Source organism: Glycine max, chromosome 12 (genome assembly GCF_000004515.6).
Source record: "Glycine max cultivar Williams 82 chromosome 12, Glycine_max_v4.0, whole genome shotgun sequence".
In the NCBI taxonomy this organism is placed as follows: Eukaryota; Viridiplantae; Streptophyta; class Magnoliopsida; order Fabales; family Fabaceae; genus Glycine; species Glycine max.
Window position 1 is genome coordinate 24,858,734 of NC_038248.2, and position 27,969 is coordinate 24,886,702.

The 27,969-nt window shown below is 35.8% G+C and overlaps 1 protein-coding gene across 1 annotated transcript; it reads right to left on the minus strand.

The window, feature by feature from the left end:
• Positions 1-5,213: 5,213 nt before the first annotated feature.
• On the minus strand, positions 5,214-27,800 carry LOC100817356 (anaphase-promoting complex subunit 6). The gene is made up of 16 exons (XM_003541113.5): positions 27,295-27,800; positions 26,088-26,222; positions 25,275-25,348; positions 24,789-24,828; positions 18,125-18,170; positions 17,902-17,981; positions 17,640-17,821; positions 17,382-17,507; positions 17,157-17,231; positions 15,188-15,313; positions 14,377-14,446; positions 14,094-14,176; positions 12,481-12,594; positions 12,037-12,136; positions 11,307-11,342; positions 5,214-5,445 (listed from the first exon to the last, which is right to left on the minus strand). The coding sequence occupies exons 1-16, from the start codon at positions 27,538-27,540 to the stop codon at positions 5,335-5,337; spliced, it is 1,644 nt and encodes a 547-aa protein (XP_003541161.1). The 5' UTR covers positions 27,541-27,800; the 3' UTR covers positions 5,214-5,334.
• Positions 27,801-27,969: the final 169 nt, after the last annotated feature.

The window sequence follows — 27,969 nt, forward strand, 5'->3', positions numbered from 1 at the left end:
TTACATATTCATGAGCTATTCAAATATTCAGATTAGAAAAAGGCAGCTTTACTAAACATAAAAGGAAGAAATATTTATGGGGTTTATGGTTTACGTGGTTTAGGATTTACTAATTTTAGAGTTCAAGATTTAAGGTTTATGGTTTAGTTGTTAGGGTTTAGGGTTTAATTAGTGTAGGGTTAATGGTTGGCTTATTGTAGGGCAAGAATTTATGGTTTAGGGCTTAGTGAGTTAAGGTTTTAGTGTTTATGGTTACTGTTTAGTGTCTAGTTTTTAGGGTTTATGGGGTAGGGTTTATGGTTTAGGGTTTAGTTTTCTGATTGACTGAGGATTAAGGGTTTATGGGTTAGTTGTCAGGGTTTAGGGTTTAACGTGAAGGTTTATGGTTATAGGTTAACTTAGGGTTCATGTTTTACGGTCTAGGATTAAGGGTTTAGTGTATAGTTAGTTTAGGGTTTTTGACTTAGTTAGTTTAGGGTGTAGGGTTTAGTTATTGGGTTTATGGTTTACTTATTTTTGGGATTAAGGTTTAACGTAATCTATTTAGCCGAAGATCATAATAGTGAAATACTGCATAAACGCAAATTAAACCATAATGGTAATATACATAGTCAAATAATAGAAATATTAAACACTCAGTCATATTGCATATATATATATCCTATACTACTTAATCAATCCCAAGTATCTTTATGTGTACTGTGTATCCCTCCTTCATCTGGATTGAACATAAACATTTCATTGCTCAGTGACACCCCTAGCTAATCTTAGATAGTGTTCGGTCAGAGTGTATGCTTCAGTTCTAGCAGTGGCCATCCTCATACCAATCATGCATTCCAAACTTTCTGCTGTCTTTTGGCAAGTGTCCTACAACATTGAAAAAAAATAATTATTGGAAGCATGACACAAAAAAATCACTAATAGTGAATTGAAAACATATTGTACCACTGCATGTCGAGGCATGTCAACATCAGTAGCTATAGGTGCAGGTGGTTTTGGCATAGCTGCTGGGTGGATGGGCTCCTGAGGGGGATCTGGTACAATAAATGTATCATCATGCACCATGGGTGGATGTCTAGGAGGCTCCCCAAGCTATGTCAAACTCATGAAGGGGTGAGATACCCTATAGAACCACTCCATGTAGTCTGCTGCACACTATCCAGGAGCACTACAAATTTGTCCAATCAGTGCAAGGTATTATGAAAATTGAAGTCATCTATCGTCAATCTCCTCTATGGATAAGGATGGAGCAGGAGGGAGTGAAGGAATGGTCATAAAGTAGGGCATCCAGTAAAGCCCATCTCTTGTTGAAATCAGAGCTTAATATGTTCTGAAAGTTAACTCTTTGATTATAAAATTATGGTTATTGAGCAATAAAACCCTCCATAAAGTCAAAAGTTAAACCAAACTTAAATGATTTGATCTTTAGGCTTATGCCTTCTCAATTCTAGTATGCTTTGTATAATTTAAACTCTTCATTTTTGTCGCAACAGAATCCTACTTCTGACAGGCTTTAATCGGTGCAATTTTGGGGATCAATTTTTGCTTTAACTTGGTGTAACATGATCATGAATTTTATGTGCGTAGGTTACTTCTATTATCTTACCATTCTTAGCTTCATATGTCGACTTACCACTTTCCAATTAAAGCATGATCATTAATAAGTTTGTATGACAATTTGTGGATTGCAATGAATTAAAAACGAGCAAAATAAAATTTAAACTACTACAACACATCAAATATCTAACATTGGAAAACTTGGACATACTGTGACACCCTCTACCCTTACAATTATAACTAACTAATTAAATAAATCATACAAAATTTAATTAAAAGATTATAAACACATAATAATAAAAGAAGGAAAAAAAACATGCAAAATTAATTAATAATTTTTCTTTTTAAACACATTAAATTTAAATCAATTCAAAAGGATAAAGGTTCACATCCACTTAGTGAAAACATAATAGAATTTATTTTTTTAATAAAAGGTAAGAATATCCCGGCTCAAAACAAGGTCGTTCACTCTAAATAAATAATAGAAAGAAACTAAAGTAGAAAAGTATAACGCAATTATATCATTCAGTCAATCATAACATGTGAAAATCATAATATGCGAAGTAAAATCCTATGCCCCAATGTCACACTTATCAGAGCATATCCCTATCACAGACTAAGTCTCTCCATCTCTAGCATGTGACTCATCATATGAAGCCTCACCTGAAACAAAGTGGCAATCAGTCCAAACACAAACACACACACCGGGAGTGAGTTATCACATTCGTATATAATAAAACATTAGAGCATATGAAACATATAATACTTAAAGCTGAATGTATATAAATAACATTACTACACAAAATCGCACACATTATTCACACTCATTCAAGTTTATACCCTCCATAAAATAACATCAACCACAATTGTTAACTCAATGAAATTCAAACGCAAGCGTTATGCAACAATTATACTAAGACTCAAGTTTATATGCAATGTGGTACCATGTCAGTGAAAAACAACACTGGGGCGCTTAGGAGTACATGACAAAGCACACCACACAATGGGTATACTCGGTCACTCTCACTAAGTAACATCATAAGGTGACCAGTCAGGGTTACTCTGTTTTGCGAGAATGCCCCAACCACATGGGATCAACATGGGCTTAAAGGAGCACTCAAACCGAGTATCTTTACCCCCAAGGCCTAGATTCCGAAGAATCTGTTTGGGCCTCACCTTCCTGATTCAGGTCCAATCCCTAAAATATTTTCTTTTTTGCACGCAGACACTGTTTATAAGTTATATAATACCCACGACCTCACACTTATATTTCAAACATATTTAACACATTGCGCTATAGTTTAACCCTTCAGGATCCTAACTAGGAATCCTACAATTTCCTTTAACACTGCGCATAAAAGTTCTCTCAAGGTAAACACTGGTCGGGTTACTATATAACTCATAACTCACATGACAAGTAATATCACTACAAATATCAATCACACACTCATTCACAACCATATTTCATGTCCAGAGTTTAACATTTCACACTTTAACTAATTTCAAAATATACTCAACAATTAAATAACAATATATCATAACAATAATAACATACAATATTTAACTTCAAGGCTTATAAACAAATAACTATAAATATTTAACTTTTTATATATAACATATAAAAAGTATTAAATATATATTAATATAAAATAATCACAATAATATCAAATATATCATTAAGTAAATATAAATTATATATAACAATAAAATATATACTCTTATTGATTTCTATGAACAACATGTATACCTATATTCTAAATATATTTCAACTAAGTTATCAACATCAAGAAAATGCCTAATTACAATGTGAATACAACTTTAGTTGATTTCTTTAAATGATTTTAGCCAGTTCAATTATCCAACAATCCCTACGCATATGAATTTCATGGCAATCCCTACACATGAATTTCATGACGAGAAATCACCCACATGAAATAAAATATAAAGTTTGTAAAAAAAACAGTATCAATATATATGTACACGTAGACACTGCGGTGTGAAAAAAAAATAAAAAAAAATAAAAAGAACAAGATTGAAAGGCCAACATATCTGGTATAAACAAAATCACCACCACACAATTTTTATGCTAGTTATAAAGAATTCTAATTTCTGAGGTACGCACCTAACACAGGAACACATCAATTCTACAACAAACTCACAACAGAACACCAATTGGTTCATCAAACACACTCAATCCGCGATTAAACATGAAAACATAATTAAATTCATAAACACCCCAAAATAACCCAAAAATTGAACCTCTAGGGATCCCTACACATATTCATTCTAATCCCCAAGCGTGAGTAACTCATCCCTTACCTCGATGTAGTCGCTTAAATATTCTCTGTTAGCAATGGTGGCGTCTTTGGTGCTCTCTAGAGCTCTTCCTCTGGTTGCTCTGTTAGGGTTCTTGTGCGTCAGAAAAGAAGAAAGGAACAGAATGTGTTTTCCAAAAAGCTACTCTAGGTTAACATTTGGCTTATATAGTGGGAATTTATGACCTAATAATTTTTATTTTATTTTTACTTATTTATTTATTTATTAATTTATTATTTTCTTATTTACTTATTAAAGTTACAGTTGTTACACATACTTTTAACCATTTACTCGCAACTATACAATTTTACCTCATTTTTTTTCTTATATCAATTTCTTCGCTTTTCTCTTAGTAATACAATAAAATTCTTCAGTTTCAGTTTATATTGAAAAAAAAAAAATTATGGACTTTGCTAGGTACACTAGTCATATTGCTTGTGCAACCTACATTAAAACAAAATTTCAAAATTACCCTTAAGTATTTTTTATTTTTACAAATTACAAAATTCGTATAACTCATACGAATTACGTGATCCATGAGTCATACAAATTACATAATCCTTATGAATTATACAAATTACATAATACATATGACTCATACGGATTATGTTCAAATTACGTAATCCGTATAAGTCATACAAATTATGTAATCCATATAACTAATACAAATCATGTAATCTATGAGTTACTTTTTTTAAAAAAAATTAATAAATTAATTTTTTTAATAGTAAATATTTTTTATTTATAAAAAATAATATATAGATTAAATAATTCGTATGAGTTATATCAAAATTAATTGTCACAATTTATTATTTAAATTTACATACGCATTAAATATACATTAAAAAATTTAGTGTTATATATAACATTATTTATTTTATAACATAATTAAATTATTAACTCAATTGGTTAGAGTCTCATATTAATAACCTAAAAGCCAGAATTACCCATCAATTTAACTTTTAACCCACTAATCCAATGAAGACCTTTAGTAACACTGATTGAACCCTTTAATTAGTATTCTTATATTTAAAATTACCAATTTGTTTTTTAAATCTACATAAAATAAAAGAATTTACTCATTCTAGTCCTTTTCCACTCAATCCACCGTAGTATCACATTTTCCTTTAAAAAATTTACTCTATTTTTTTTCAAAATTAATTTTCTATGAACCTTTAAAATAATTTTCTCATTCTTTCTAAACCTTTAATTGAGAAAAAAAATTTTAAAAAAAAAAAGATTTTAAGGTTTTATGTACAAGGTGACAAAAATTGATTGTAAATCAGTAAAAATTTGCTGAAAATATAAAATCACACATTTAATCATATAAAAAATACAAATTATCTACAACTGATGATATAATGATTAACAATTGAACATTGGCAATGCATTAGCTTGGCACTAATGTATTGTTTATACATATATTACAAGAGTAAATGAGGTTGCACCATCATATTCAAATCAGACTTCACCGGAATTCAAGACTGGGTCAACGCCCCTTCGACTTTCGTCTATTAGAGCCCAACTTAACATTTCAGTGCAGAACTGATCATCTGGTTTCAGCCACAAGGCCTAACATTCAAGGAATAAAATGGTAAGTAAACTCAAATGCAGGTTAAGCAAAACATACAAATGATCACTGGAGATTCCCTTATCATTTTAACAATAATATTCATAGGTTAAGCAAAACATGTACATTCTATTTACATCTTTTAGTGTGAAGTTACATGTTTTAAGAAAGGTATATATATTCACCTTGTCAACCAACTAAGTGTTTATGTGAAAACTAATGAGCCTCACAAAAGAAAAGGTAAGAAACTATTTTTTTAATATTTTTTGTTATAATTCAGCTGATTTTTTTAGAAGTTTAAATGAAAACATTTTTTAATGATATTGTTATGTGACCATTCATATTAAGATGTTGGCTCCAGTGTCCGAGTTGTGAAGAGGGATCAGCTTAAGTGTCGAAGTTGACAATGATTTTTTAATTAGACACTAAATGAGAAGTGCCTGACATGTGTCAAACCGATGTTAGTGTGACACTTCAAAGAGAAGAGGTGTCTGATTCATGGCTAGCTCATGCTAAGAGTCTTGTCCACTTGAACCTAATTTAATACGACTGAGACTATATTGCAAATAGTGGTTATCACATTAAACTAACCATACTATGAAGATGAATACACACAAGACATAGCTTTAAGAGCTCTAATGCTAAAGTAAAACAAAATGTGCATATCAAAAGTTCATTATTATCAGAATTAGAGAACTGAGAATAAGAGAAAACATTGAGAACAGGAAAGGGAAAAACTGATATTATTGATTCTGAAAAAGTTAATTTGAGTTAGTTACAACTGAGGTATTTAAAGACCTCTTGAACTGATAAACTAACCATAACTAACTCTAACTAATCCTAACTAACTTCTAACAGAATGTAACAGAATCTAACAAAACTGTTTTCACAGTTATGCATTTACATACTCTAATACTCTCTCTCAAACTCAAGAGGAAGATTTTTCAGAGGAAAAACTCTTCACATTGAGTTTGTCTCTTAGTTCTTCAAATCTTGCTGAGGAAAGTGGCTTGGTTAAGACATCAGTCCACTGATCTAAGGCAGGAAGATGCACAATTGAGAGCTACTTAGCCAAAACTTGTTCTCTTACAAAAAATACATCAATTTCTATATGCTTTGTTCTACTATGGAATACTGGATTATGTGCTATGGACACTGCACTTTGATTATCACAATAAAGCACAGGAGTATTGAAAGAAACATGTAACTCTGCTAGGAGAGTTCAAATCCAGGTTAATTCAGTAGATGTTTATTGAAGAGACTAGAGGTTGTGAAATGCTTGAGTGCTTAACCCACTCAGCTGATCTATATTTATATAGACTTAGGGAGTAAATACAATGTGAAATTTACAAGAATATTAATGAAGTTCTAGTACCTATGTGCATGCATGTGAATTCCTAGATACATGAATATGTGACTAACTAGGTACATTAATAACTATTCTTTATTGGAACAAATACCCATACAATGTATGGAACAACTACCCATACAATGTGTGTAATTCCAACAATGTTTGAGCCAAGCTGCGATATTCAGCTTTAGTGCCGGACCTGGTTGTGACTTTCTGCTTTCGAGACTACCAAGATATCAAGTTGGAGCCAAGAAAGATAGCAGCCTCTGATGTGGAACGTCTGTCATCAATATCTGATGCCCAATCAACATCACAGAAAGCATAAAGTGCAATAGGTTTTGAAACATGAGCATGTTGAAGAAGTAAACCATGAAACAGTGTACCCTTGAGATATCTCAACATTCTTTTAACCACAGCCTAGTGAGAATCCAAGGGATTAACCATATACTGACAAACCTTATTAACAGCAAAGCTGATTTCTGGTCTAGTAAGGATAGCATACTGCAAGGCACCCACTGATCTATAAAGTGTTGGATCATGAAATAGATCAGCCCCATGTTTAGATAATTTGCAGTTTGTAACCATAGGAGTGGAGATAGAATGTGCCTCAGCCATTTGAGTCTTATGAAGCAAATCACGCACATACTTGCTTTGAGTCATTGATAGATCTGTTAGGAAGATATTTAATTTTTAGCCCCAAGAAATAATCCAAGTGACCCAGAAGCTTAAGAGAAAAGGCTGTATTTAATTTTCAAGTTAGCTGTTGAATGAGAGGGATGATATCATCCACATAAACTAGGATGTAGACAATATGCTTTTGACGTGTGTAGATGAACAATGAAGGATCACACTTGCTTCCTACAAACCCAAGCTGAGTTAGTGTAGATCTTAACTTGGCAAACCACTGCCCTGGAGTTTGCTTTAACCCACAGAGAGCTCTATTGAGCTTACAAACCAAGGATTTGCCTCCAACCTCAAAACCTGCAAGTTGATTCATATAGACAGACTCCTCAAGTAGCCCATTTAGAAAGGCATTGTCGACATCAAGCTGAAATAATTCTCAACCTTGAGAGAGAGCAACAGAGAGAACAACCCGAATTGTAACTGGTTTAATCACAGGAGAAAACGTTTCATGAAAGTCAAAGCCATGAACTTGATGAAAACTCTTACCAACTAGTCTAGCTTTGAACCTGTTAATTGAACCATCAGCATTTTCTTTTATTCTAAAGACCCACTTGCATCCAATAGCTTGTCTACCAGCAGGTAAGGGAACTAAATCCCAAGTTCTGTTTCTCAACAGAGCATTATATTCCTCTTGCATAGCTGCAAACCATTTTGAACTTTCCAGAGCCTGCTTTACACTTTTAGGTTCAGAATGATTAAAAAATAATGAAGGATGCAGCCTAGGATTATGTATTCCAGATTTGGATTTAATTTGCATAGGATGAGTGTTAGTGGGAATTGTAGTTGATGCAAATACAGACTCACTATGTGACACAGTATTTGATGATTGAGAATGAGTGGAAGTGGATTCAAATGGTATAGACTCACTATGAGACACTGTATTGGATGACTGAGGATGAGTGTAAGTGGATTCAGATGAGGATTGGTTTGAGGCAGCAGAAAACCCAGGAGGAACAGAGGGAGTAGAAAGAGAATTAGAGGGAGGCATTTGGGAAAATGAAGGTGCAGGAGCTACAAAAGGAGGAGATAGGTCAGGATTAAGATTGAAATAGGAGTTAATATTTTGTGTTGGACTAGAGGATGTGGAAAATAGATCTGAATAAGGAAATCTCAGTTCATTAAACAAAACATCCTTAGAAATATAAATTCTACCAGTTGAAGATAGACGTTTATAGCCTCTATGTGATGATGAGTACCCTAAAAATACAAACTCTTGAGTTTATGAATATGATAAGGTTTCAACAAAGGAAAACAAGCACAACCAAATGTTTTAAGAAAATGAAAATCAGGTTCTTTGTCGAAAAGAGTAACAAAGGGAATAGCAAAGTTGAGAGATGCAGTGGGTAGTCTATTAATTAAATAAACTGCAACGACAAAAGCATAATCCCAAAACTTTAGAGGTAAAGTTGCAAGATGGAGCAATGAGAGTCCTAGGTCTACTATGTGTCTATGTTTTCTCTAAACAACACCATTTTGATGATGAGTGTGTGGGCAGATTAATCCATGTGAAATACCATAGGAGGCTAATAGAGCAGAAAAGGGTCTGTACTCAACCCCCCAGTCAGATTGAACACTTTTTATTTTAGTGTTAAGTTGAAGTTCAACAGATGACTTGAAATTGTGAAATACAGATGTAGTTTCAGCTTTGGTTTTAATAGGAAATATCCAAGTGTATCTTGAAAAGGCATCAACAAATGACACATAATATTTGAATCCAGAGTCGGAGGTTAAATGAGAAGGTCCCCATAAATCTGTAAAGATAAGTTCTAAAGGGGAATAAACTGAAGTAGATGAATGAGAAGATAGCCTATGAGATTTTCCCATATAACAAGAGGCACAAAAATCTGAAATCATTTTATTTGATGACGAAATATTACAATGGTCAAAAACTAGTTTCAGTACATGACTATTGGGGTGTCCTCACCTAGCATGCCAAAGATTAACAGTGCTAGGAGGTGAAACAACAGAATTAGAGGCCACAACAGAATCTTTATTAGCAGTAGAGGATGATGTTTATAACAACTGAGGTTTGTGGTCCTGAAGTTTGATGTTATGAAATGAATAGACTATCAGCACCTACAACACCCTAAAGGAGTACTTTATTGGTCCCTTGTGATTTCACAAGACATAAGTGAAGATGAAACTCAAAGAAAACAGTATTATCTTTAGCAAATTGACTAACACCTAAAAAATTTTTTGAAATTGAAGGAACATGTAATAGCTTATTAAGTTTGAAAGTAATATGAGAGTCATTAGGAGACACAAAGATGAAGAACCAATATTGGAAATGCTCAAACCTTCCCCATTTCCAATAAAAATCTGATTAGGTCCATCAAAATGAGACAGCTGTTTGATATGCTGAGATTCAACAGTCACATGGAAACTAGCTCCAGAATCTGGAATCCATGTCGAGCTAGCTTGACCATTTCCATGAGATGCTGAGTTTGTTAGCATAACACTAGGTTGATTAGTTGGCTGAGCAACAGACTTGGAGTTAGGATTAACCCAAGTGTTTGAGGACCTAATCGAACCAATTGAATACGAAATAGGTTGGAGTGTAGTTGGATCAACAAAAGTGAGTGACTCGTGAGTTTGAAAATGGCACACATTGGTAGTGTGACCATACTTAAGGCAAATTTGACACTAAAAGTTGGCAAACCTGCCTCCACCGCGGCCTCTGCCAAAACCACCGTCACCACCACCGCGATCAGATGAAGTATTACGACCACCGTTACTTCTACCATAACCTCCCCTAGAGCCACCAAAATCATTATCTTTATATAAGCTTTCATACAAATAACCTTGAGTGTAATTCAGGGATGGAGACGCAAGCATCTGAGTGTCTCAATCGTACCGAGCAGGCGAGTTTCGTGGCCATAAAGCAGAGCCTCAATCTCTGCAATGGATGGTGTACGTTTCTTGCTTTCAATCACAGAAACTATTGGCGCATAATCCAAAGGTAGACCTTCAATAATAGCATTGACATGCTCCTCATGGCGTACCGAAACTCCAACACCAGCAAGCTCATCGACGTAGCCTTTAATTTTGTGAAGGTACTCATCCATTGTTTTCCCTACGAGTGAGACGGCACGCATCGCGGTCCGTAATTGACGTGCCCTAGACTTGGTGTGAAGGCTGAAATACTCGTGAGTCTTCTCCCACGCCTGATAGGAGTGATTCAAGCCTAACACGTGTGAAAGAACAGATTTCAAGAGCATTGGTTGAAGCCAAATAAGGAGTGTTTAATCCTATACTTCCCATGCTTCATATTCAGGATTAACGTGATCCATGATTGAATCATCTTCTGTGAGAAATTGAGGCGGAACGACTGGATTAACCACAAACCTTTGCAGCTTATGCAATTTGATGACTGGTTCAACATGTTGTCGCCAGTGTAGATAGTTGGAATCATCCAATTTCTCAGTTATCGTCATCGGAAATGAATGCGAACTGAAACCTTGAGACGCAGAAGCCATGGATGTGAAGGTGCAGCTCGATAAACTGAAGAGAAGAGCTTTTATGAAGAAACAAGTTCTGATGCCATATCAGAATTTGAGAACTAAGAGAATAGAGAGAACAAGAGAAAACATTGAGAACAGGAAAGGCAAAAACTGATATTATTGATTCTGAAAAAGTTAATTTGAGTTAGTTACAACTGAGGTATTTAAAGACCTCTTGAACTGATAAACTAACCATAACTTACTCTAACTAATCATAACTAACTTCTAGCAGAATGTAACATAATCTAACAAAACTGTTTTCACAGTTATGTATTTACATACTCTAATAATTATCATGGATACAAGCAATATTTAATCGATTACTCACTTTGTGATAATATGAAATTGCTGTGGTGAAATCATCCTGCATGAATTACATAAAACAGTAAAGCAAGGAAGTCAATCAAATTTCGTCAAATAAATAAATATATAAATACTTTTCAAGCAATAATACTATAATAGACATTTAGAAAGTATGAACCATTGACAGCCAAAGTGCCTTGTCCAGGAAGGACTTCCAATTAATTTAGCTGGACTGCTGGAGGTCCTTTAACATTTAATAGGAGAAATTATTTCTTTTCACACCCACTACTCTCAACATTCCTCAACTTCCTTCAATAAAATATCCATTAATGAATGAGTTGACATCTGCTTTTGTTGGTATAATAGGAAATCAATCAACTAAGGATTTATATACTGGTCAATGCATTAAGAATTTTAGTAGCTCAGACTAAGAACTATGGTATCGTGAACTTCATTTGAAAAGAAAAAGATTTTTTAATCAAATATTGGTAATGGTTAACCCATCCTCTGCCTCTCAAAATTAAAAAAACTAACAATTCAAGAGTAATCATTCCCCTACTGCCAGCACAGACTTTTTCAGAAAAAAACAAACATAGACTATTTACCCTAATGAAACCACAAATCTAAATTTCCAAGGCAACTCATACATAAAAGGCTACATAAGAGCAGGACATTTGCTTCTCACATAATAACATAATATATTGTGTTATACTGAAAATCACAAAATAGGAAAAATAAGAATATAATTTTAGAACCTGTAAGTGGTAAGTATATGCAAGACCAGCATAAGTGCTCACACTTCTGGTTGATAATGCAAGTGCTTTCTCATAATATGAAATTGCATCTTGGTACATCCTGAAACATTCATTTCAACAATCCGAATCAACAATACCGTCCTTCACCAGTCATGATTAACAAACTGGCACTACCATTATTCAGATTAAACCTTCTATTAAATAAAGAAATTCATATTCTTTCTCGGTCAAAATTAATGGTTGAGGAAATGGAGAAACATCAAAATTCAGGACAAGGAATTTAAACATAAAGTTACCATGAAAAAAACAGATTTTATGGGTTTAAAACAAATCCTCTAGCAAATGATGTTTCAACTCAACAACAGAGACCTCTGTTTGCTAATTTTACTATAGCCGAGGACAAGAAAATTTAAGTCCAATGACCACAGATATTTATTAACTTACGTCAACTTTCTGTATGCATGTGCAAGATTGACTACAGTTGATTCCCACATTTCAGATAAAGTAGTTGGTACCAAGGCTAATGTTTTCTCAAACCACCACGCTGCTTTCTTATACCTGAATCAGAAGTCACAATGAATCATGTCAAGATCTCTCTCAATTTTGCTAATTTGCATGCAAATTTGTTTGACAAAATAAATTAAAAAATGTTTTTTAACTGTTTTGAAATTTGGAGATAAAGAGGGAGCACTATTAATAAAAGAAAAACTTTCCATCGTTAAAAAGGAATTAGTACATTGTTACTCTTTTAGATTTAACAAGCCTCCACTAAAGGGCTTTGCAAGATTTCAATTTCCTTCCTTTAATGATACAACATTTTGTAACCCATAATGCCAATGAAGGAATTGACCAAGAAATAATTCCTTGCATCAACTAATCACCTGGTATCTTCAACAATGGTTAGGTATCACATAATTCACGGTCTCTTGAGATAAAATGTATTCCACATCCCCAATGGAAATATTCAAGTTTTAGTCAGATGAACATTCCCACATATCCAAAGAATACCTGTTTTTAATAATTAAAGAACTCATTTTCCTTGCTTTAATGCTTTAGCTTTCACCTCTCAACCACTTTCTTGTTCACAACAAAAATATAGTAATATGAGAGCATAAAGAATCCTTGTACAAAACCAGTGCAGGATCCTAAGAACTGAAATGTGAGTTGACATTAAGCAAATGAATACTCACATTCTAACAGACAAAAAGCAATGCTAGTTCAGATAAGTATAGATACAGGAATCTCTAGTTCTTTACTGCTAACCATGTCAACGTACATGAGAACAAGAGAACAACTGATAAAGAATTAAAAACTTAAATATTTTGGAATGTCAGATCCACTAGAATGAATGTTTATTTACATCTTGACTCAAGTGAAAAATAAATAAATAAATAAATAAAATTTAGTATGAAACTGCAAGAAACAATGTGTAGTGCTCCAAGTCCAATTAATATAAGTATTTTTATGAACCTTCATGAGACCTATAATATATTGTCAATCAAGTTGGCAAAGTTCAATTTGTCTATCTTAACAACACTGAGAGCAACCATAACTGAGCAGAGATACATGAATTATATTTTACTTCAGTATGAGAATGAGATAATTATGAAAACCAACAAATGCAGATCTCAGACACCAAACTTAACTATACTAACTCAAATTATATATTAAATGACCTATTACTGTACTAACTAAAATTCAAAGAGAATTTTAAATGCAGTTCTCAGACACCAAACTTAACAAGGCACGTGAGTAGTGGTTCAATTGTATAGTTTACAAATGCTGAATAAACTTCCGAAATAGAAGATAACTCTGCAAACACTTCCACGATGCCATATCAATCTATTTCACTACATATCTGTGTAGATCAAAACTAATAGATATTCCTTCGGTACAACTAAAGCAACTCATTTTGTATTAAACAGAATCAGGGTCAGATTCTTCACAAACAGCCTGATCATTTGAATAGCATTTAAGGGAAGGGAATTCTGTACAAGTGAATCTGAACAATTAAGTAACTTATAAAATAATAATTCAAAGCAGATAGTTGTCATTACTCTTCCATATGGTAGGCAACAACTCCAAGTTCATTATACACAAGTGGATCTGAGGGGCAAATTGACTTGGCCTGCGTAAAAAACTGACAAACAATATGGGAACATAAATATTTTGACCAGGGTATGACCTTGTTTGAACTCTACTTTTTATAGGATTTGCAAGGATATAGTGGGAAAGCATTACACCACCCACCGCCCCCCCCCCCCCCCCCCCCACCCCCCCAACACACACAAAAAAAAAAAACTTTCCTGTCAATCCTTGACTCTATCCAACTTTATGTACCTGCTCAGCAAGCTTATAACTGTGGGTCCGCATGCATTCCATTCCAATGTAAAGAGTTGCTAAATGGCACCTGGAATAAAAGAACATCAACATTTATCCTGTAAAACCATAATTTATAGAAAATAAGAGGATTTCATACAATGTTGTTAAGCAAACCAAAGTGACAAATACGTGGAAGTGAGCACGTAGTGTAAGAATCACAACTTTGAAATTAAAAATTTCAAACTGCTTTGTGATTTGATGGGGGTATGGGTTTGTGCATTAAGGAAAACTAGTAGGAATTATGCCCCGGCTCAGAGGATTATAAGCCACTAAAAGAAGCAATTTTGCAATCTCCCAAAGGTAAAACTAAATTTCTAGCACTTAGTACCTTTACTACAACAAAAAGCTCAAAACTTCAAAATAAAAGGCAAAAAGTACAACAATTTTGTTCCATTGTAATCATTGTATGGAGGGAAGATGGATTCTGCAAGACTCATGATTCAAGACCAAAAGAAGGAGCACCTCACATAAAAGGACCACCCTTCTAGTTCAAATCACAAAGGCAAAGACAATTGCCAACTAAGGACCAGTTTAGTTTGAGTTTTCTATAGAGAAAAGTGCCATTTAGTTTAAAAAATACTAAAAGAATTCAATTTTCTGCCTTTTGCCTCCTTTTGCAAGAACCCAAAAACAGATTTTATAAACATGTACTAGATTTATCAGCGACTTTTATTCTTATCTGACATTAGTAGTGAAGAAATGCACAGAAGAAAATAATTCGCATTTGGGGGATAGCAGGAAAATCTAATTGTAAAAATAAATATCTTACCCAGGAAACAATCTAGCTGCAGTGCGGTAAGCAGACATAGCCTGATCACCCTCTTCTTGAGCAGCATAAGCATTCCCATAGCCTATCCATGCAGGGAGGAATGTTCCATCTAGACTAGTTGCCTTGCTGTACAGTACACAATGAAATTGATCAATAAGTTTTGATAATGATGTTCAAAAACAATCAAGGGCGTAAATAATGAACGCATGATAATTCAAATTCAAACAGAAAACTCCGATTAGGCAAGCAATTTTTAAGTACTTGACAGAGAAACTGTCAAACAATCTAACTCAGGTCAAAGAAACAATCAACTCTCTTGTAAATACAGTTTATATTAGGATAGGGTTGCGTGTGACAGTGTTTTTAGTTGGCTACGCACATGAACAGCATGGCAGTCTTCGACGATGACAATGGGCACTGTTCACCTGTTAAAAAAAAAACAGAAAGGTACACTGAATACGCCTTGAGGCGGAGGCAGAGAAGACCCATGTGACGCTGGTCGAAGATGTGTCACGCATTGTCTGCGTGAACTTCACATGCCAGGGCCCTACATGGGACGTGGACGATGTGACAATCTTCGACGATGGGCGACAGTGGTTGAAGGTAAGCACCAACAAAAAAGCACTAAGAAGTCTGCCAAACAAGTGCAAAGCAGACGCGTGGTATTATTCATTGCGAAGAGGGACTGCGCGAAAAAGGAAAACGAAGGAGAACCATCAAATCAGCATGGAATGACCCCAAGCTTTAGGGGTAGGTGAGCAAGGAAGGGGCGACATCGTCGCTAGAAGCACGGCTGGAACAGTGGCCAGACGCACTGGTCGAACTTCCAATGCTGATGCTGTTTGGCATGCCTAGGAAACATGCATGAGGGCATGTCTAGTGTCCGATAGGGGCGCCGTCAACGGCGTTGGGTAGATCGACTGTGGGCACTCCTGATGGTGGGTTCGTCAGCCAGAGAGGTTGCCATAGCTCTAGTGGTGGCTGACAACATTGACCGGAAATGTTGCCAAAAAATTCAAAAACAAATTGTCAAAGGAGAAAAGGTCCCTAAAGCACTAGAATGCGGAGACAATTCGCAGGAAAACGGACGAAGCAGAAAGGTCCACCAGGGACAGCAGGTCCACCCGGGAAACCCAAGACCTACTGTCCCCAGTGGAGCACGATTTTCATTATTCCTTTGTCAAGAATAACTTAAGCTCTGATACCATATAATAGTGTTTTACTATGTAATGTTGTCTGACAATGTAGACCACACCTCATGCTATTTATAATATGGAAAAGGGAAACAATATTGATTACAAGATCAATCATTACTGGTTAATAGGAAATAGAATATTCTAATAATAAATATAATAAAAACTTCGTACCCCATTGCCCAGAGGCTCTTCGCTGTGCGAAGGTATGGGGGAGGGATATTGTACGCAGCCTTACCCTTGCATATGCAAAGAGGCTGTTTCCGGATTCGAACCCATGACCAACAAGTCACCAAGGCACAACTTTACCGCTGCACCAGGGCTCGCCCTCTAATAATAAATATAATATCAGGAATAATATCAAAACATAATCTCAGGCTTCTCTTCCATGTAGTAACCCAAACTTAACCCACAAAAAGAAATTTTAATCAACCAAACCAAGGACCAACCATAATATGCATTTATGTGAAGTTAAGTTGATACTATGTCATTAGACATAACATATCCTTCACTAACCAGACATAACATTTGATGGTTATGAAACAAATTGACAATTGCATCAAATGTCAAATACAACAAATTATCTGATGTTATGAAGCATAATGAAATATAACAAATTTCCAGTATATCCTCAAGTAAATAATAGTCAAACATTCAAATTCTAACAATATTGACAAGGCAGAAAACCAAGAACCACATTCCTATGATGATAAATTACATAAAAACATTAGCTTTAGATTTTTAAAGATCTAATTACGGTAATAAGATATGATTACCTAAAATAACGGCGGGATTGATCATACTTCTTGATACTGTAGTAGTAGCAACCAACAGCAAACCATGATAAAGCCCTAAACCAACATCAATGAGATTTCATTGTTTTACATAACTAAGGCTTAAGGAGACAACTAAATATATTAAGCAAAAGTCTAAATAAAGAGTAATTCTTATATGTGGCAAAATCATTAGAAGACAATCAAAATCATGAAAAAAGTGTTTACATCTGAGGATAATCCTTCACCAAATTGCATGACATCAGATAGAGTTCATTTGAATGCCCAAGCTCCACAGCAGCTGCCAGATGTACTAACGTAGTCTTTAGATGGAAAAGATCCTTCTCAAGCAAACTGTAACAGAATTATTTAAGTCAGGAAGAAAGAGAGAGAGACAGAAGAAAGTAGTGGGGACAGTGAATGATGCCAAAAGCCAGAGTTGTATTGCACTCTCACTTCAGTTGCCAGATTAGATCCACAACTTACTCATTAGTTAACTCAAAACATTTCTGATATTCACCACACTGATAGTAGTATTCAGCTTTGCAGGCCAATAGATCAGTGTTAGATTTCAGTGTGCGCAAGAAAGAAGAATCTGATTGGTCACTTTTACAGCTTTCATTCTCAAGATCTCTGAACTTGGCTTCTACAACATTTTCTTTGTCATACTGCATTACAAATAAGGGTTATCTTTCAGCAGTACAAAACATTAGGAAAGAAGCAAATTCTACTTGTCACCTGCTATTACCTTCTTTATCAAACAAGAATAAAATGAATAGAGCCATCCATCCTCACTACCAAATTGCAATGATGAGATCAAATTTGCTTCTGATATTCACCATACAAAAAGGAAAGACAGATATATATTAGGATCAATTTTTAATTAGACAATCCACTTCTTAACCTTATTTATCTAAAGATAGAAAATTAAAATCAAGGAAATTTACAAGGGTTCAATGAAAAACTTCTACCTTCCTCACATGTAAGCATGTGATTCTCAATAAGGCATTCCAAAGCCTGACATAATTATTGCCAAATAACAAGGAAAAATCAGATAACTAGTGTAAAGTATATGTGCAAGTACTTATGCTACGAACGACAATCTCCCCAGAAAGGAAATAATGAATTTGTGCATTCTAAAGCCTGAGGGCTACTAGGTACAACCTACATTGTATCTATCTACAACCTACATTGAGCATGTGATTCTCAATAAGGCATTCCAAAGCCTGGCATAATTATTGTCAAACAATTTTTGATAAACTGAGAGGAAAGTAGAGAGATAAAAGAGAAAAAGGAGAAGAACAAAACTGATTTTATTGATCTAAAAAACTAGTTAGAGATAGTTACAATCCAGGTATTTATAAACCTCTATACAGCAGAACAAACTATAACTAACTCTAACAGAAAGCCAACTAACTTTAACAGAAAGCTAACCAACTGATCCTATTGAGGTGCAATTAGCAAAAGCTAACAGCCCTTACAGACAAAATACAAAACTGTTTTCACAGTTATACATTGACATATACTGATACCCCCCCTCAAACTCAAGGGGGAGAGTCTTCATTGGAAACACTCTTCACATTGAGTTTGCCTCTCAGAGCCTCAAATCTTGATGCAGACAGGGGTTTAGTTAGAATATCAGCCCACTAATCCAGATCTGGAATATGAACAATTGAGAGCTGTTTGGCCAAAATCTTCTCTCTGACAAAAAACACATCAATCTCCATGTGTTTTGTTCGACTGTGAAAAACTGGATTGTGAGCAATAGAAACAACACTCTGATTATCACAAAATATTACTGGAGTAGTGAAAGAAACTTGTAACTCTGTCAGCAGGGTATAAATCCAAGTCAATCCAATGGAAGTTTGAGCAATGTTGCAATATTCAGCTTCAGTAAGACCTGGTAGTAACCTTTTGTTTGCGAGACCACCAAGAGACTAAGTTAGGACCAAGAAAAATGGCAGTCCCTGAGGTGGAGCACCTGTCATCCACATTAGATGCCCAATCAGCATCACAGAATGCTCAAATGGCCAAGGGATTTTTTGTAGAAGCAGGCTACAGGAGCAGACCATGAAATAGAGTACCTTTAAGATATCTTAGAATCCTTTTCACCACTGTCTAGTGAGAATCCAAAGCAGCAGTCATAAATTGGCAAACCTTATTGACAACAAAACTAATTTCAGGTCTAGTGAGAGTAACATATTGTAACGCACCAACTACAGACCTATAGAGAGAAGGATCCTGAAAAACATCAGCACCATGTTTAGACAACTTGCAGTTAGAAACCATGGGAGAAGAGATTGAATGAGCTTCAGCCATGTGAGTTTTGTGAAGCAAATCACGAATGTATTTACTATGGGTCATTAAGATAGCACTGTTGGACAGATATTTGATTTCCAGACCCAAGAAATCATCCAGATGACCAAGTTGTTTGAGAGAAAAACCAGTATTCACTATTCAGTCTATTTGTGAGCTGCTGAATCAAAGTGGCTGAGCTACCTATGAGAACTATATCATCCACATATACCAGCAAATAAAAAATATCCACTTGATGCCGATAGATAAAAAAGGAAGAATCACTTTTGCTGCCAACAAACCCAAACTGTAACAGAGCGGACTTGAGTCTATCAAACCATTGCCTTGGAGCCAGTTTTAACCCATAGATAGCTTTATTTAGCCTGCAGACCAGTGACTTGTCTACAACTTCAAAACCAGGAGGTTGTATCATAAAAACAGTTTCTTCAAGAGTACCATTTAAAAAGGCATTAATCACATCAAGTTGGAACAAGTTCCACCCATAGGACAGGGCAAAAGTAAGAATAATTCGAATAGTGACAGGCTTGATCACAGGAGAGAAAGTTTCATGGAAATCAAAACCATGAACTTGATGAAACCCTTTAGCTACCAATCTTGCTTTGAACCTATTAATTGATCCATCAGCATTTTCCTTCACCCTGTAAACTCATTTACAACCAATGGCCTGTCTATTAGGAGGTAAAGATACTAAGTCCCAAGTATGATTTTTCAGCAAGGCATACTCCTATTGCATAGCAATGAGCCAATCTTTGTTTGCTAGAGCTTGTTTCACGGTTAAGGCTCAGAATGAGTGAGAAAAAGTGAAGGGTGAAGGGTGAAGTCTAGGGTTGTGAATACCAGATTTAGACCTTGTTTGCATAGGGTGGGTATTGACTGGGATAGAGTTGGGTATAGACACAGACTCTGAAGCAGATGCAGTAGGGTTAGTAGTCTCAAAATTTTGTGGCTGAATAGGGATGGGTGCAGAAGAAGTGGAGGGACAAGGTACAGAAACAGTTGTGATGGGGGAATGAGCAGGTAAGGGTGAAAAACCAAGAGAAATAAGAGGAATAGAGCTTGAATTAACAAGTGATGCTTGAGATGTCTGAGGAATAGGGGCAACAAAAGGTGGAGAAAGGTTAGGATTTAGGCTAAAATAAGAATCAAGATTTTTTGTGGAATTAGAGGAAGAAGGAAAAAGATCAGTATAGGGAAATCTCAACTCATTAAATGAAACATCCTTGGATATGTAAATTCTATCAGAGGATGACAAGCACTTGTAACCCTTGTGAGACAAGGAATAACCCAAAAACAAACACTCTTGAGACCAAAAATTGAGCTTGTGTGTATGATATGGCCTTAGTAAAGGAAAACATGCACACCCAAAAGTTCGAAGAAAATGATAATCAGGCTCTTTATTAAACAAAGTAACAAAACTACAAAAGGAACAGCAAACTTGAGAGAAGCAGTGGGAAGCCTATTAATAAGATAAACAGTTGTAATAAAGGCATAATCCCAAAATTGCAAGGGTAAAGAAGCATGATGCAGCAAGGTTAAACCCAAATCAACTATGTGTCTGTTTTCTCTCAACTACACCATTTTGGTGATGAGTATGGGGACAAATAAGTCTATGAGAAATACCAAAAGAGGCTAGAAGTCTGGAGAAATGTCTGTATTCACCTCCCTAATCCAACTGAATACTCTTGATTTTGGTGTTAAGTTGTAACTCAACCATGGACTTCAAGTTTTGAAAAACAGAAATGGTTTCGGCCTTGGACTTAGAAATATCCATGTATACCTAGCAATGTTGTTAATGGCGGATGGCGGTTCATGGCGGAAAGCCAAAAATCCGCCATAAAAATATGGCGGATGGCGTAGCAGAAAATGACGGATGTCATGACGGACAAAAAAAAATATACATATATATAAACTCATTGAAATTGAAAAAAACAATGGATTACATTCAAATAAACTAAAAAAGTTAAAAAAGTTTCATGAGTTCATACAATAACCAAGTAAAAATAAAATAAAAATGGGACTGTCAAAAATAAAAAGAGGGTGTCACATAGAAAAATGAAAAAAAAAACTACAGACATAAAAAACGGGTGTCAAATAGCAAAAACAAAATTAAACAAAAAAAAAAACTAGAGCCCCACTGAACTTGCGCCGCGACGTTCGCCGCCATTCGTGCGGGTGCAGGGTGCGGGGTCGATGCGGCGTCGCCTTCGCAAGGTCGTCTGTCGGTGCTCGTCGTCGTCGTGGGGTCGTGCGCCGGTGCTCGTCGCTGCTGGGTCGTGCGGGGGGAACGCGGGGTCATCGCTGCTGAGCTGCATTCTGCGTGCGGGGTGTTGCTCCTGATCGTGTGGGACGGTTGCGTTCTGTGCTGTGCTGCGTGGGAGGGCTGCGCTTTTGAACAAAATATCGGGTAGGGTTGGGTCGGGTTAGCCCAACTCCTACCGCACCAAAAAAAAGCAAAAAAACCCGTTATTTTCCGCCATGCCGCCATAACCACCATGACCGCCATGGCTATGGCGGCCGCCATGGCGCCACCATACGAAACCCACTATGCCACCGCTATTCGGTGGCGTTTTTTCAAATTTCCGCCACGCCAAACCACCATGGCATCGCCATTTGACAACACCGATACCTAGAGAAAGCATCAATGAAGAAAACATAATATGTATAGCCAGCATAAGAGGTAACATGGGAGGGTCCCCACAAGTCAGTGAAAATGAGTTCTAAAGGTGAATAAACAGAAGTTGAGCTATGAGAGGGTAACCTATGAGTTTTACCCATCAACAAGAGGAACAAAACTCTGTGATGTTTTTATTCAGTTGAGAAATATTACACTGTTTGAGAACAATTTTCATTACATGCTCATTAGGATGACCTAACCTATCATGCCAAAGATTAGCACTACTGGAAGAGGTAACATCAGAATTTGAAACAATATTAGAAGTATTATTGGCAGTAGCAGCTGAAGTAGGAAACTCAGCATTTGGAACAGATGTAGAAGTGGACATCAACGGAGAAGGATTGCCTTGAAGCTTGAGGTTGTGAAAAGAATATAGGCCATCAGCACCAACCACTCCTTGTAGGAGAATTTTATTGGTCTCCTGAGATTTCACAAGACATAAATGAGGGTGAAACTCAAAGAAAACAGAGTTGTCTTTAGCAAATTGACTCACACTTAAACAAATTTTTCGAAATTAAAGGAACATGTAACAACTTATGAAGCTTAAAGGTTATGGCAATATCATTAGGAGAAACAAAAACTAAGGAACCAGTGTTGGAGATACTTAAACCTTCACCGTTGCCTATGAAAATCTGCTCAGGTCCATCAAAATGAGTAAATTGTTTAATATTTTGAGAATCACCAGTAACATGAAAACTGGCTCCAAAATCTGGTATTCAAGTGGAGCCAGATGCACCATTACCATGAGAGGAGGAGTTTGTGAGCATGGCACTGGCTGACTGGGACCAGGAAAAGTGGACTTAGTATTGGGATTAACCCAAGTATTGGAGGATCTGGTTGAACCAGTAAAATAGGGGATAGGTTGCAGCGTGGTGGGAGCAAAAAAGGTTAGGGACTCATGTGGCTGAAAACCAATATTAGTTCTGAAATGACAGACATTGGCAGTGTGCCCATACTTTAAACAGATTTGGCACTGAAAATTGGCAAACCGGCCACCTCCACAGCTTCTGCTGGAAACACCGCTACCATGTCCAGGATTTCGATCAGAAAAGGTGTCGCGACCACCACTACGGCCAAACGAGCCTTGAGAGCCACCAAAATCACTGTATTTATAAGTGTTTGGCTGTGCATAACCTTGGGTGTAGTTCAATGACGCAGAACTAACCAATTGAGCATCTCGATTGTATCGTGTGAGCCTAGTTTCATGATCATAGAGAAGAGCTTCAATTTCTGCAATTGATGGAGCGTGTTTCTTACTCTCAATGATAGAAATTACAGGTGCATAATCAGACAGTAATCCTTCAAGGAGCACATCAACATACTCCTCATGCCAAACAGGAACACCTACACCAGCCAGTTCATCTACATATCCTTTGATTTTGCGCAAATATTCATCAATCGATTTTCCATCAAGAGTGACTGCATGCATCGCAATGCGGAGTTGAGCGCATGGGATTTAGTGTGGAGACTGAAATATTCATGGATTTTGTCCCAAACCTAATAGGAATGGTTGGAACCTAGAACTCTTGACAACACAGACTTTGAAAGTGTAGACTGCAGTCAAACAAGAAGCGTTTGGTCTTGAACTTCCCACATTTCATACTCTAGATTGACGTGATCAACAATATGATCATCCTCGGTGAGATTACGAGGCGAAACAACTGGATTAACGATAAATCGTTGCAGCTTGTGCGATTTGATCACTGGTTTAACGTGTTGTCGCCAGCGGAGATAATTCGAATCATCAAGCTTCTCTGCAATAGAGTTAGGGAACGACTGAGAAATGAGATTTGACGGAGCGGAAGCCATGAAAGCACATAACAGGACCTTGAAGAAACACAGAATTACGAAAAAATGGCTCTAGATACCATTTTTGATAAACTGAGAGGAAAGTAGAGAGATAATAGAGAAAAAGGAAAAGAACAAAGCTGATTTTATTGATCTAAAAAACTAGTTGGAGATAGTTACAATCCAGGTATTTATAAACCTCTATACAGCAAAACTAACTATAACTAACTCTAACAAAAAGCCAACTAACTCTAACAGAAAACACAACAGAACTAATTATAACTAACTCTAACAAAAAGCCAACTAACCCTAACAGAAAGCTAACTAACTTTAACAGAAAGCTAACCAATTGATCCTATTGAGATGCAGTTAGCAAAAGCTAACAGCCCTTATAGACAAAATACAAAACTGTTTTCACAGTTATACATTGACATATACTGATAAACAACAAGGAAAAATCAGATAACTAGTGTGAAATATACACACAAGTACTTATGCTACGAATGACAATCTCCCCAGAAAGGAAATAATACATTTGTGCATTCTAAAGCTCGAGTGCTACTGGCTATAACCTACATTAGAGAAACTATCATAAGAAAAAAAAACAGTTTCTTCAGCAATAGCTGTTATATAAGTCTAAGGTATGTAGCATTTTTTTCAGCACTGGAGTGATACCTAACAGGCCCAAGGAGAAGGCAGGGAAAGGGATGTTCCATCAGCATGATGAACGTATCTAGAATACGCAAGCAAATTTCCAGCCATGTGAGCACAGCTCACAAGACAGATCCCAGCATTGCATGATACTACTAAGTACTAATGAACTTATAGAAGACAGTGAGGAGAATATCAATCCATACCTCATAGCATAAAGGATCCGCTTTTATAGCAGCTTTATACCTTTACAAAAACAAATACAGCAAAGAAAGTGAGTCTTTTTTAATCAATTTGGCACAGATCATAACTCTTCACACAAGCAGCAAACAATTATACTTCTTCCTAATAATAAATGTTGAAAATTAATAAGGCCCAGTGTAAATAAATTTCTCAATAACTATTTATAAGAACAAAAAATACAAAGATAAAATGAATGAAACTTTTCCAATAAATAAAAATCAACTTATGCATTTAAACTTTTTTTTTAAATTCTTCCATCTAACTTCTACAAAAGATGAGGCACATAAGTTGATTTTAACTTATGGGAGAAGTTTCATTCAATTTACCTCCTATTTTCTTCTTCTATAAGTATCTATTAAGGAGTTTATCCAAACTAACCCTAAAATCATCTCTATTTTACTTATCCATAAGTTAGAAAGTAACAGTCAAAATACCCCAAATATACTCACCACAGTCTGGCCTGGGCACGGTTTTCTAGTGCTTCAAATGCTTTGCCTCTTAAGAAGCATATTGCAGAAGATATCTGTTATAGCATAACAAAATGTATTTAAATAACAAAAAAAAAGTAAATAAACAAAGGCATTCCCAATGCCTGAAATACCCATTTCTAACAAGATATTCCAAAAATTTCACTTCAACCATACTATTCTAGCACATCATATCATAGCAGCAGAAGTAATACAAAATTTAAATCCAGCATTGGAGAAAGTTTCCAGAATCCAGATCAGGTTTAAAAATATGATATTATTATTATTTTTGTTTTTTCTCTTCCTAATCAACAATAACATAACAAATGTTGCCAAAATAATATACAAAGGTTACCAAGTCATCAAGTCATCATATAAATACGAAACACACTATATCTCCAAATAAACTAATCAATATTTATAATCATCTATAATTTGTACAGTGCGAGGAACAAGAAACATCCCAGGTATTCTTAAAGCAATTAAGTTGGAGATAGCTCACCAAAGTCTGGCCACAGTTCCAAACCACACATAAAAATGAGTAAATTTAAGACAAAAATGCACTGTTTCAAATTGGAATCCCTTTCGGATGAGATTATTATGTTTATCTATTTAAATGTCTTCATTGAATTAACAAAGAGACAAGCACCTTTGCACACTTGAAATTTAAGCAGAATATCTTTATCTTTAGCTAATGAACTTCCAGGCTTGCCTTGTAAAGTCCAAGAATAATAAATAACTAGACACAAATTTAGTTGCATCCATATATATATATATATAAAGCAAGGAACTCACATTGATTTCACGATCTTCACAATCTTTATCCAAGTACATGACATTAGAGTCCTTCATATCATAAACATTTCCATCGTCGTCCACTTTAGCCTCACCCAGCATCGACAGGCACTGATCCCACTCCTTCAGTTCCTCCTTCAATAACACCACGCCTCATTAATAAACACCAATAACAATAAATAAGAATAAACCCCAGTTAAATCCTAAAGTATTACTCTCTCTTCCATGATTTTAACTGATAACCAAATACATTAAATCATCCAAATAGGAGTCATCCCAATAAAGTGAGAGGGATCACCCTTAGTATTTACCAGAACGACTCAGATTAATTTGTAAATTTCTTCCTAATCTGGATAGATGTTTTTATTATATTAGTAATTAGTAATTTACAAAGGGGGTAAATAAAGCTTCCCCCCATTTACGAATGGATCCTAATCCTGCTGTGATTACGACGATGGGCTACCAATAGACGCTGGAATCCCATCATTTCCTTGAATTAAATTCTGCACGGAATATGTTAACACATGCTCGGCATACTCAGTGATACAATGCCATACTCAGTGCCATTAATCAATAACCTAGGGACTACAAGTGACAAAGGGCAACACTTGTAAGACAATAAATTGATATTCATTCTTCATGAATTGATTTATTTAATCAGAGCTAAAGAAGTTAAGTTAAAAGAACCAGAAACAAGAATAATTTACTTTGACATTCTACAGTCATCATTCATGAAGATAGTATAATGTTTCAACATTAGGAAACAGTTCACCATGCAGCTTGCACTTGAGAGAGAAGAATTCAAAATAACAATAATACGCAGTGGTGATGACATTACATTGGCAACAACATTCTAACTCAATAACCCTATCCAGCTGCAAGTTATAGAGGATTTGAATTTGATGACAGCACTATGCACAAGTGCGTAAAGTCACTTGGCATCAAGTTTCATAAACTTCATAATACCCTTTTCCAACTTCCCAACAGATACCACAAAAACCCCATTTAAAAGTTCCGTTTAAAATCACTATAAGTTATAACTCATACTATTTGAATTGATTCAAAAATCACGTTTCAACTCATTTTCTTTTTAAGAAAAAGAAAAGATATCCGATTATTTGAATTGATGCGTATTTTCAACGAATTGGTTTATTTAATCAATAATCAAATAAATAAATAAAAGAGAGAAAATGAAATGGAAGAATACGAGGCACTTGGCGGCGAGGTAGCGGAATCGGAGGTCGGTGAGGACGATTTTGGAGGCGTTGAGGAGGTGGAAGGCGCGGCGGTAGTGGCGGCCGAGGAAGAGGGCCTGGGCCTGCATGTAGATGTCGGCGGGGTCGGCGGTGAAGGCGGCCACCTTGTCGGCGAAGAAGATGGCGGAGGAGTAGAGGTGCTTGCTCACGCAGTCCCGCACCACTCCTCGAAGCTTCTCCATCTCTTCCTCCCTCATTTTCGAAACTTTACTCTTTCACTCACTGCTTGCAAGGGTTTCGCAGGGTCTTTTTCTTCACTCTGCGTGGTTCAGAGGCCAAGTTGTGACGGCGGCCTGGTGGTGTTCCTGCAACAGCAGTGCTACCTCACTGGTTCGACGGCAACGACAGCTGAGGCTGATGCGTTTAGGGTTTCAGTGGTTCACTGATGCTTTCCTTCCTTTGTTTCGTTCAAATCCAAGGGAGGGAAGGTTGTGTTGTGATTCGAATTTTTAATTTTTAATTTGCTATTCAAAATTATGTTAATATTCAAATTATTCTTTATGGATTAACCCAAACGGCAATCCGTTGTAGTCTAGTTGGTTAAACCATTCAAATATTTAAATTAACCATATTTTAGTAGAGAACGAATTTATTTTTCCTTTTCGTTTTGAAAACTTTAGTTGGCG